General features: G+C 38.5%; 1 protein-coding gene across 5 annotated transcripts in view; it reads right to left on the reverse strand.

The window, feature by feature from the left end:
* Window positions 1–12,735, reverse strand: part of si:dkeyp-23e4.3 (rho GTPase-activating protein 7) — a 153,494-nt gene that overhangs the window by 41,037 nt on the left and 99,722 nt on the right. For 3 of the 5 annotated variants that reach the window (XM_035943949.2, XM_035943948.2, XM_023261248.3), the window contains exons 2-5: window positions 4,284–4,355; window positions 3,931–4,012; window positions 2,394–2,457; window positions 214–764 (exon numbers count right to left, since the gene is read on the reverse strand). In XM_035943949.2, the coding sequence (XP_035799842.2) occupies window positions 214–764; window positions 2,394–2,457; window positions 3,931–4,012; window positions 4,284–4,355 (769 nt within the window). The remainder of the gene's footprint in view (window positions 1–213; window positions 765–2,393; window positions 2,458–3,930; window positions 4,013–4,283; window positions 4,356–12,735) is intronic. The other 2 variants (XM_035943950.2, XM_023261250.3) reach the window with 1 other exon arrangement.

The raw sequence follows: 12,735 nt of genomic DNA on the forward strand, positions 1-12,735 counted from the left end.
CCTATGTACTTCAAGGGCCTGTAACTGGAAAAATATTCATAGTATGAGGGCAAAATTTTTGCATGTTTTGCAGAGAAAGAGTGCTGATTCTGAGGGGGTCATGTGGAAAGCACTGATTGTTTTTTACTGGAATTAACTTTTTGAATTCTGCTGCACTAAAGAACCTTCAGGAGTGCGTTTGGTTTCTGTAAGACTATATTCCACAGTCCTCACCTTGACGACTCCTCCTCTTGGACCAGAACCGGCCCACTTATCAGACGCCTGTTGCTTCCACCACTATGATCCGACAGGAGGAAGCCGGTCGTCCCCCTCAGCCTCAGTTTCTCCATCTTTCTCAGCAGAGTGGTGCCCTTCTTCCTGGGCGGTTTGCCTGGGAAGGAGCCCTCAGCTTCCAGACTCATGGTGGACGATCCTCCACCGCTTCCTCCGGAAGAGGGCGGTCCACTGAAGGAAGTGTCCAGGGACTGGATCTTGTTTGTGGAGGAGGAGCGGGAGGAGCTCCTGCTGGTCTCCTGATCGTCCGTGGTGGTGCTGGCGGTGGAGGTGGCGACGGGTTCGCCGGGACTCTTGTGGTGGCCTTCGCTCTCGGTGCTGCTGGAGCTGTGGATGGAGCAGACGTCATCGCGGTCGCTGGGTCGGGTCGGACTGTCGGACAGGCGAAGGACGTCGACGGTGGAGTCGAGGCGACGCCACTGTCGCGTCCGCCGGTCGTAGGTCCAGTTGGGGCTGATGGCGCAGAAGTCTTCCTCGTCGCAGTCGTCTCCCTGGAAGAAGAAGAACAGATCAGACAAGCAGTCAAGAGGATGCGAAAATCAGCAAACACATAAGAATGTGTTGTATTCCAGGGATTTTTTTGACTCTTATCTCATAAAAAGTCAATGTATTAAAGTCTCTATGGCTTCGAAAATGACTATACAGTATGTTGTATTCAGCATCAATCAGTTTTTTGCTCTAGTGGCATTTTTCTTCACTGTAGACTCACTTTTAATTACAATATAAAGTCCTGTATCTCTATGGAAACAGCACAACCACGACTAGAAGTACAGAGAACTCTAAAATGTTTTCTGTGCAGGATGACATAATTTTAATTCTATAAATCAAAAAAAAGTTTCATTTCTTTCATTTTATTAAAAAAAAGGCAAACCTGGAATCAACATATCCAGCATTTTTGCTCACAGGTGTTACCAATGCAAGTTAAAAATTGTAGCTCTCCAAACATTTAATTGTTTAGATTCTTACAACCTTTACAGACTTTTTTACATGACTCTGCAAGTCATCTGTAGAAAGATGTTTCACCATGCTGAATTTATCTTCCAACAATTTGCTCCTCTTTTTTGAATCATCCTGCATTTATTTTATTGCTCCACTGTGTTTTATTTTCCTTTCAGTCTCTCTAATTTATTTCAATGCTTGTCTCATCTCAGCTCTGTGCAAACACAAAATCCAGATCAGCTGAAAATTCACGGAATTTAGTCATGTGACAGTTGGTTGTCGTTGAGTCACTATTATCCTCTCAAAATGTTTACTTTTCTAGAGGACCTGGTGTAATCTGGTCTATTTTTGCATATTTTCTTCAATGAATCAAGCAGAATGAGTTGACATGGTTGAAATATAATAATTTTAAGCTACGATTTGGTTCATTTGCAAGACAAAACCATGTCACAGATGAATAGAGTAGTTCAAGAACCATCAGAAAGTTAAAAATCCAACAATTCTTCCTGTTTTTTTTCAGTTTCTGGCCGATACATGGTTCCATTTTTGCAATTTTTCAAAGATAACATTCTTTTCAACTTGGCAGATTTTGGAGTTTAGAGGGATTTACAAACAATTTCATTTTTGTTTACATTAATTTTACCTTGAGCAGAAAGCTGTAAAATATAATCTTAGCTTTATTTTGCCTGATACGAAGTCTTAAAACTCTTATTTTTTCATAACAGGAGACAAACCTGTCCTCAAAGACAGAAAAATTACAAATCAAATGAAATTGTCTCGAAATTAGTACTGGATTCTTAAAAAAAAAAAAAAAAAAAAAAAAATTCAGAAACTGTAAAATCAAGAGTTACTTAATATTTACCCCATAGACCTTGAAAATAACACTTGATGGCACCATACGTTTGTTGTGTCTAATCAGGAATTGGTTTGCAAGCAGTCACAAGTGGCATAATGTTGATAAAAAGTTGTTAAACTGAAGACAATGAAGCTTCTATTCTGTGCTTTCTGGACTCCACCTGGACATAATTTTTTCCTTGGATATGAAACTGTTGAGATGAAGGAGGAGAACCGATCAGCTGATATCAGTCAATATGTGATGATGCTCAGACAGCAGATTTCATGGTGTGATGCCTCCCTGCTGCATGCGTTGGAGTTTCTCAGCATTCGCTCTCAGTACTCACCCGGCGTTTTGATCTCCGCGGCTCCAGCCTCATTTCCACGCATTTGTTTAAAGTGATTAATCTCCTGAAAGAGGATGAAGAGAGAATTAGCTGAGGTACAAGCAGCAACATATTCATTATTTATGGGAACACTTTGCAAAGAGTTTCAATATAAATAAAGGAGTTTTGTATTGAAGTGCCATCTGGAGAAAAGTTGATCTAAAATTTTAAATTACAGTCTCTGTTTCCTTACTTTGTGAAGAACTGTTGTTTTTTTATGTACTGCAACAGCAACTTTTGGCAAACAGGAAACTAGCTTAATGCCTGAAATAGCATCATTAAGGAAGAAAGAACTTTGTCTACTTACCAACACTGTTGAGCCTAAAAAACAGAAATATTTAACTGGCCAAAGATCAGACTTGTTTAGAATGGAAATGTGGAATGTTCATGTTTGGGTTAAATAAACCTAGCATGGTGAACCAACCCTTTGTTTTATAATCTCAACATACACTATCATTCCAAAGTTTGGTGTTACCCAGACGATTCCACGTTTTCCATGAAAACTCCCACTTTTATCCATGTGCTAACATAACTGCACAAGGGTTTTCTAATCATCAATGAGCCTTTCAACACCATTAGCTAACACAATGTAGCATTAGAACACAGGAGTGATGGTTGCTGGAAATGTTCCTCTGTACCCCTATGGAGATATTCCATTAAAAATCAGCTGTTTCCAGCTACAATAGTCATTTACCACATTAACAATGTCTACACTGGATTTATGATTCATTTAATGTGATCTTCATTGGAAAAAAAGATTTTCTTTCAAAAATAAGGACATTTCAAAGTGACCCAACACTTCTGAACTGTAGTGTACATTAATTAAAGTTGCTCTAAATGATTTTAAGTTGCTCTGCATTAGTCTGAGTGCGCCACAATAGTGAAAGTTGCTTTATATTAGTTAAAGTTGATAATATTGGTTGAAGTTGTTCTATATTAGAGTTTCTCTACATTAGTTAAAGTTGCTCTATATTCATTAAGGTTGCTCTAAAATGAGTTCTAGTTGCTCTAAAGGAGTTAAAGTTGCTCCATATTATTTAAAGTTGCTCTTAATGAATTAAAGTTGACCCACACTACTGTTCAAAAGTTTGGGGTCATCCAGACAATTTCATATTTCCATGAAAACTCACACTTTTATTCATGTTCTAATATAACTGCACGTGTTTTCTAATCATCAGTAACACTTTTCTTTATTTTTTTGCCCGTGTAAGATCAAAAAACTTTTAAATCGTCTGTATGGAATCATTTTAGTTTTGTCAGCACTGATGACAACATTTTTACTATGGATCGAGTTCTTACACATAACGAATCAAAATGTGTTAACGGATCAAAAAACTTACAGAAGATGGCATTTTTTAATTGTGGTACATGAGTTGCACAGGGCCTCTGAAACAGTCTCAACAGTCTAATTTGTAGTTTGTATTTTCTGTTTTGTGGTTGTATTTAATCGTTTTAAGGTGTTTCTGATGCTCTTTACATCATTTGGAACAGGTGTTACCTGCAGAGCGAATCGAGGGCATCTTTATCCAGGAAGTGGTGATCGCGCTTCGCCCTCTCCACGTCGACGGGGAACCTGCAGTCTGAAACACAAACAAGACCAATGAAACAATAAGACGCCGTTCGAGGCCTCGTCTGGATGTGCTCTGTATCATGTCGACTCTTTGGGCTCCAGATTAGCTTGGTGGGGTCATATTTAATTAACAGTTTTGTTTTATCTTATTGTATTTTATGTACAGCGTCTTTGAGTTTTTGGAAAAGCGCTTTATAAATAAAATTTATTATTATTATTATTATTATTATTATTATTATTATTATTATTATTATTATTATTATTATTATTATTATATTTACCTTTGAATAATTGCACATACTGGGGGAAGCCGGCGGCTCGCAGCCAATCACAGGCCTCCTTGGCTTCAATCTCTGCAAACACGGAGAAGAGAAACAGCATGTGATTCAATTATAATAATTTCATGCTCTGCCCGCTTTAAGAGGGCAAATATTTGCAATTAATCAGTCATCTGTTTATGTAGTTTAATTACATTTGCATTTGGGTGAAAAACATTGAGGGGGAAAAACTGGAAGCTCATACAGGCTATTAATTAACTGTGACTCCTTGAAGAGGCCATTTTAATTAGTGCTAATTGGGTGAGAGTGGGGACGGGAGCTTCTGAGAGAGGAGGAAAGAGGTTTTTAATGTTTCCCTTCTCTTCATCTTCTATCCGTCTGTCGGAGTTTTCCCTCCGAGGCTGTTGCCATGGACGACCGGATTAACGTGATGGTTCCTATGTGCTAACCATCTGTTAATTAGATCCATGAAAGAATGAAAAACAACCGAGTCCAAAGGTGAGTCTTCACTAAAACATGGCTGAAAGTTCGTCATGGACACAGAATGTAGATATTCTGAGCTTTGGAAGTTCTTAAAATACAGGTGCATTAAAGACAATTTAGCCCTCTGAACCCTAAAAGCACCAGTGGTTTGAAGGGCATCTTTTCTTTTTTTTAAAAAATGCCAAAACGGCACCATATTTTAAAGGTAGAAACAGAAAGAATTGGCAAATTTTCAACTTTATAATGGTCCTTGAACTCATCATGTGGCTACATCTGGAAATCTAATCAAATCTTAAAATTGTAGCAATTCTTAAAAATTACCTAATTCTACGTCTCATTAAATTTACCAAAAATTATCACTTTGCACCCAATTCTATTAAAAAAACTAAAAATTTTGCACTTCTTGACACAACTTAGAAGCCATGAATGTTTCAGCTGTGCCCAACAGTCACATGGCGAAAATTCAGCAAGTTTTCAGATGAACTACAGGCAATGCTTCAACAGATTAGAGAATAGACGAAAAGAGAGACTATCCTGGATCAATAAAATAAATGCAGCATGGCTCAAAAACAGTGAACAGAGGAGCAAGTTGTTGGAGATACATTCAGCATGGTGAAACATCTTTTTAGAGCTGACTCAAAACTGACTAAAAATTGTCCAAAAATCGTCATTTTAAACATAAATTTGGGTCATTTTGAGCTACTTCAATACAATTTAGGGCTTTTTTTTTAAAGTTATTTTAGACATTTTCTGTGACTTTTAAGTCAGTTTTATGTTACTTTGATTAAGTTTTAAGTTATTTTAGAGAAGCTTGGAGTCCTGTTGGACAATTTTAGACTAAGATGACAATAACATGTTTCCCAGATGAATACAGTAAGTGCAGCATGGCTCAGAAACAGTGAACAGAGGAGGAAGTTATTGGAAGATACATCCAGCATGGTGAAACATCTTTCTACAGATGAGCAGAGACTCAAAACTGGACTGAAACTTGTCCACAATGATTCAAATTGTCCAAAATGACTCGGAAATTGTCATTTTAAACAAAATTTGAGAAATTTTGAGCTACCTTAATACAATTTAGGGCATTTTTTAAGTTATTTTGGACAATTTGGGAGTCAGTTTGGACATTATTTTGTTACTTTCTACACATTTTGAGTAATTTTTTAACATTTTATGTTGCTTTGATCAAGTTTCAAGTTATTTTAGAGAAGCTCTGGGTCATTTAGGACAATTTGAGACTGAGTTCCTCTAACTTAAACATTAAAACTAAACTTAGAAACAGCATAAACATACTTAAAACACTGGTTCTTTTTCTCTTGGTACAAACAGTGACATCTGGATCCAAAAAGGCAGATTTGTTGGTAACATTAAGAACCAAAACATTTGTCTTTGCCGATTTTCTCTACCAAGATTTCAGCATTTCAGTGTGATTTGTTTTTTGCAGAAAGCAGCTTTAGTATCCAAATACCTCGTAGCATGTGAGGAATCAAAGAAACCCAACTTTGTTTTGGAGCTTTTTTCTCCAAGTTCCATTGTGCTTCTTTTGCATCTGAGTTTGGCCTGCAATCCCTCTCTATCCACATCTGTCCCACAGGGAGTTGGGGTTGAATGTTTTTCCTCGAGGGCCCCGAGATGATTCTAATAATAACAATCATTTGGTTTCCCCCTGCTAAGATTTTCCCCTACAGGCTGTGACCTAAACGTTTTCTGCAGAAGCCACTGTTGGCCGAAAGCAGCACATTAAGACCTGTTTAAAGTGGAAAACAGGTTTAAAAGACTTAAACTCATGACTCTTGAGGTTGCAAAATGACAGGCAGTGAGAGTGGTGTCTAGATCCACACATCCCAGGATTTACAGATCTTCTCGGGACGTTCGAAGCGCAGCAAGAACACTTGATCCTTTTTCTATCTCAAATGTCAGAAAACAGGCTCAGCACTCAGCTACCCGGTTGTTTAAAGGGTCGGAGTAAATCTGTCTGTGTTTTACCATTCCATCCTTAATTTCTTGGCCTGTTCCCTTCTTTCTCTGTCGTTTTGAAGGCTGCCACACTGGTTGAATCTCCCCCCTCAGTGTTTACATATCTGGGCCATCTGCTTTATGCCGTGATGCAGCGCCGCTGACCTCCGGCTGAAGCGAGACCACATCACAAGCCAAGTTTCCATCCGGCTGTCAAGTTAAATCTGAGCAAAAGTTTCGAAACGTCACATAAAATAAAATGAGAATAAGGTTCCTGTCCTTCTTCCGAATAAATAGGCAGTAAAAAAAACCCCAACAAGAAGTGTTTGAAGAAGCGATCCGTCACGGGCAAACGGCTGCTGTTGTTCTTTAGTGGAGACTAATGTTGGCCATATTTCATGCTGTCTGAATATGAAAACAAGAAATGCCCTTGGCAGTATTCTAGCTGCTAACTGCGACGGGCCTCTTTTTGCATGGAGCATCTTTAACATTTCAGGGAGGTTTGTGGTGGGCAAATATTTCCTCAGAAAATCCTCCTCTGAGCCGTGCAGCCAGACTGAGAAAATGATTTCTGTCGCTGCGTATTGTAAACATCCCGGATTACCGGAACATTTTTTTTGGAGTGAGAAACGTTACATCGCAGCTTTCTTTCTCCGTTCAACCTTTTCTAATTCTCTGCATCAGCTTCCACACAAATGCCAGATTGCAGTTGAAATTAATTGGTCGTGTGTCACGAAGGTATTATGGTGAATATCTTGTTTCTTGCTCGTAACAAGTGTGGAGAATCGTTTTGTCAAGCACCATTTCAAGTGTACTCCACTGTTTATGTGCTTTTCTAATGTGTTTGATAAAATGGCTGCCACCTAAACAAAAAGCAGAACAAAGGAGCCTTAATGTAATCCTGCATTTTTTACAGCCTCTTCAGACCTTTGGTCTTTACTTTGCACATCAACTCTACTAAGATGTTTCACCATGCTGAATGTATCTTCCACCAACTTGCTCCTCTGTTTGGCTCTGTTTTTGAGCCATGCTGCATTTGTTTTATTGTGTAAGTATGTTTTATTTCTCTCTCAGTCTCTGAGGCCATTGAGCAGTGGTGGTGCAGTGGTTAAGTTCTGGACTACTGATCTGAAGGTCAGGGGTTCAAGCCCCGATGCAGCCACTGTTGGGCCCCTGAGCAAGACCCTTAACCCTTCCTGCTCCAGGGAGTGCCATGGCTGACCCTGTGCTCTGACCCCCACAATTGAGAAGATACGCAAAAGTCAGAATTTCTCCTCGTGGGATTAATAAGGGAAAAAAAAATAATAATAGTTATTTGTTTCCATGTGTGTCTCTGTGTAAAACGCTGCCAGTAGTTCAACCGAAAGCTTCTTGGTTGCACCAAACAGTGTGAAATTTCTTGTTTTTATCGGTGCAGCCACATTATTTTTTGGTAAAATCTTGTAGGAGACATGCACAATAAAGCAATTCTGAGGTTAAATTTTGTGGATTTTTGTGATGGAATTGCATGTTGTAGAATTCATTCAAGGACAAAGCTGGAAAACTAACAAATTGTTCTGTTTTTACAGTTTCCGGATGGGATAAATAGTGTAATTTTGGCAATTTTTACATTTAAAATGTATTAAAAACCCACCTGCAGGTTTTGTGAGTAAACAGGTTAAAAATTGTGTCAAATTTTGGCATAATTAGTGCATGAATTCTTGAGTTGTGGCCAAAGACGTGTTTTGTGAGGTCAACAACTTTTAAACACCAAAATTAGTCCAAGTGGATGGTTGTGTCTAATTTTCAAAAAATTCTCTTAAGTTGCTCACAAGACAATGTGTTCACGAAAATGGGACGGATGGACGAAGAATCAAAACAATGAATGACACAGATGAATAACAACTACGAACTAGTTTTGTTTTCTTTAAAAAAACCCCCACAAACTTTACAAAAGTACTCCGACAGAAGCTAACAAAGTCAAGCTAGCTATGCTGCCAGGCTAACTGCTAGACAACAACGCTAGCTACATTTACAGTCCTGCTCTTCTCCCAGTATACATATTTTCCTTATATGTTGAATTATAAAAATAATTCTCAAATAAAACCTTGATAAGAAAACATTTGAAAATCATGGATTCTACTAACCTAAATAGCTTGCAAATGGTAGCCTGCTTGCCCTTAAAGTTACGTTTCTGATTGCTAAAGTTAAGAGACACGGGTCTTTAACTTTTTGTGGCTGCTAAGACTTCTTGTGTTTTGTGATGTGTTAATTTGTGATTTAAATGTGTCTTGATAATGGAAAAAAATGGTTTTATGTTGTGGAAATCGTCAAACGAATAGAGCATAACCACCTTTTTTTAAAAAATACATGAAATATACTGCCTACCTTGACTGCTGTTGCCGGTATATTAGCTTGACTTATGCTAACTGGCTAACACAGTTGGAGATGTCTGTAGTGGTGTCTAAATGTCTAATTCATCAAAACATGGACAAACAATGACGCAATAGTTTCCTCTGAGAAACAACAAAGTATTGAGAAATAAGTCCGTCATGGGTTCAAGAATGTGTCTAACTCCATACCTGACCTAATTACCAAATGAAATATGAGCTCAGTGAGGAACAAACCAACATTTTATACCTGTCAGAAACAACAATAGGCTTTCTACTTGGCCTGCATGTTTTGTGAAAGGCTTCAGTGTCCACGTTTAGCGGCCTCTCTCCACTCCGCCCGGCATTTACGTAAGCGATTGTATCTACTGGGCTCCTGTTTGAGTATGACCACAGAAGGCAACAGCCTCTTCCCTTTTTAAATGACTTTGTCTCTGAGGAAGTTATGATTTGGCCCCTCTGGGCGCTGATAAGAGATATGGACGTGCGATTAGGGTGACTCCGCCCGGCCAGCGCCAGGAAGCTGGAGGCGTGTAGAGGCCAGCTATAGATGTTGAGGTTACGTGCTCAGTGGACCGTTTGTTTGAGTGTTTATGCTTGTTTGGACACCAAAGCTTTGACCAGGACCAACAGATTTACTGTTTTCCATTGTCATTATCAGTCGACGGTCATTACCTGACTGGTAGTTCAGGAATTTCACAAATGTAGAATGACATTTATTGTGTTGTCTTTGGGTTTTTCCTCCTCTTTATGCTTTATCTAACTGAAATGAGCTTTCTGTGAGAGTCACATGTTTTAGGAAGTACATCTAGCTTCACTTTGCACTCAGCCTGGAAGCAAGTAAAACTCAGTAATTAACACAGTATTTTAATTTGATCAAACTGTACAAAGCTGAGGTTTTAAGTCTAGAATTCACTGTTCTGCAGTCCTTGTGCTAAGCTAAGGTAGCCCATCACTTGCTGTTACTCAACATTTTGAGAAATATGCCAGCTGTCATTTATCATTAGTTGACAAAATTGATCCCACTTTAATTCCTGGACAGTCCATATAAGGGTGTAGGAAATGGTCTATTAGCTTAGCCTAGCCTAGATCTGTCCAAATTAACAAGTTGTATTTAATTTATTCAAACTGTGCAAAAACCAAAGCTTAAAACCTACAATTTTCCATCTTACAATATTTGTGCTAAGCTAAACTGTTTTTTCAGAGCAGCTTAACATTTAGGAAAATACACCTAGTACCATTTGTTGATATTTACATGAGAAGACTGACAGCACTACATAGCTTAGCGTATACACTGAAATCAGAGGAAACAGCTAGCCTAGCTCTGTTCAAAGATAACAAAATTAATCCTCTAGAGCTCACTGATTAACTGTGAACTTGTTAAAGTTCACTGATTGACACGCTATACATTATTTGTTTAAGCTGTACAAAAACCAACACATTACAATGAAAATCCACCATCTCACAGTCTTTGTGCTAAGCTAGCCCGCTACTTGTTGTACATATGGAAGCAATAGTTGGCTAGCTTAGCTTAGCATAAAGGCTTCAATACACTTTCATACAGTCAAGCTAAACTAGCAGGCTACTGGTTGTAGCTTCATATTTGGTGTACTGACTACAGCTTTATATCAATTTTCTCAGCTAACTCGTTATAAGAGAGCAAAGAAAATTTCCCTTAAAATGTAACTAATCTTTACAGTTTGAGGAAAGGCAGTGATGCTTTATGACGTGTTTTTCACCAACTTTACAAAAAAAAAGCCAAAACTAGACATGCTCGGCTTCCTTGTTTCGTCTCACACACTCAACCATGTCGTGAGCATCCCCAGTCCTTCACCAGTCCAGTATAGAGCTGATGTTTGACGGCTTTCACACCACTTTTTACGCTTCACTCCACACCTGCATGGCCGGTCGCCACTCAGCTCGCAGTTCAGGGAGACACTTAAGAGCATCTCCCAGGACTCCAGAGGTGTGGTGGAAGCTGTCAGAACGCCGAGCAATGTTTCCCTCTTCCTCCTTTCTCTGCAGTTTCTCTGATGATATTCCCCTGCCAGTCCAGTCAGCATGACAGGGGGAAGTTTAGGATGACTGCGGTCACGAAGGGCCGGAGGGGTGAATACTAAAACTGGATGACTCACTTAGCAGACACACCAAGACCCACACAAAATACGCCACTTTAAAAATGGTTCATGTTATAAAATAAAGTTATGTCTTTGTAATCTTAGTGGTAAACTCAGAGTGATAGCCAGTTATTTATCCTGCTGATGACTGATTTCAGTTTAATTATCCAAAGGAAACTAGCTTAAGGTTTGTATTAAATAAAACAAAAGCATCGAAGGTCAAAGGAAAATAGAAAATTCTGTCAACAGACAAATGACAAATATTTTGCAAAATATCTCCATGCAAATAAGAGTACAAGAACAAGTACCAACGTTCTAGCAAACTTGCAAGGTCAGTGTACATAAACGATGCATCAACAACCAAAAAACACTCATATTTTCTCATTTCTGTGCACTTTTGCAAGCTGGTAAAGTGTTGCAGCAATGAAAAGTTTCACACTCCTAGCTGCTAGCGCTAACCAAATTTAAGGAAACTAGTGGAAATCTGCTGTTGTTGTTAGTCTTTTAGGCACATGCTCGTTAAAAAAAGCAACAATAGCCATGCAAATTCAGATTTCCAAACTCTCCGTTTTACATGTCAGTACAAATACACATAAAACTGAGTGTTTTTTTAAAAAAAAAAGATGTTCACTTTAGAAGATACTTTAGTGACCAAAAACACAGTTTGTGTGTGGATGCGAGGCCCAAGTGTAGAGAAAAATGTTCAGTTTGCAGAAAATTAACATTAGTTTGAATGAAGTCAAATGCTGCAATTTTTATTGCACCAAAAATGTGGAGGTTCAACACATTTCTGCTGATGGTTAACTGGAACTTTACTGTAGTGGTAAAATAGTCTGATGTGTGTTTTGCTTCTCTTTTAGAAATAAATGTGGAAACCAAGAAGCCATTAAACTACTGGAGAAATTGATTGTCCGCTAATACATGAGGATCCAAGTGATGCAAATTTTGAGCAAAACAATGCTACAATAGTGCCCACGTCCAGAACACACCTAGATGTAACCCCATCATGAACAGAATGGAGTCTTCCAAGCCAACTATTGTGGACTACAAAAGTAGTATAATAACAACGGTGCATCCATGGTGTTCACAGCTGTCTGCATGTGCATCTGCAGGGGAGTATAATTAAAGTTTCAGTTCAGCTTGTTGCCAGTTTATACAAGATCCAGTCGCAGTTCTACAACTTAAAAAATGCCGAGAAAGAGGAAGATTTGATGGTGGTAAAATACTGAGATGTTTAACAAGATGAACCAGGAGAATCTGTTGGGTGTAAATCAGTTGTGGCACATGAGAGTCCATCTACCACTTACTAACCTTCAAGTGACCAAACCATAGAAAAATTATGCACCATAGTGATATTTTAAGTCTTTACAATTTCAAAGCTATTTTTCCTACAACTTTTTTTAAATAGTCTTTTTCTTGGAATTGCTGCTTTGGTGGGTAAAAATCATGGAAATTTGCATGGGCCCAGAAAGACATGTATAATTTACCATTATAGGGTTTTTCCATTTCTAATCACTACAGTTACTACCC

Source organism: Amphiprion ocellaris, chromosome 14 (assembly GCF_022539595.1).
Source record: "Amphiprion ocellaris isolate individual 3 ecotype Okinawa chromosome 14, ASM2253959v1, whole genome shotgun sequence".
Taxonomy (NCBI): domain Eukaryota; kingdom Metazoa; phylum Chordata; class Actinopteri; family Pomacentridae; genus Amphiprion; species Amphiprion ocellaris.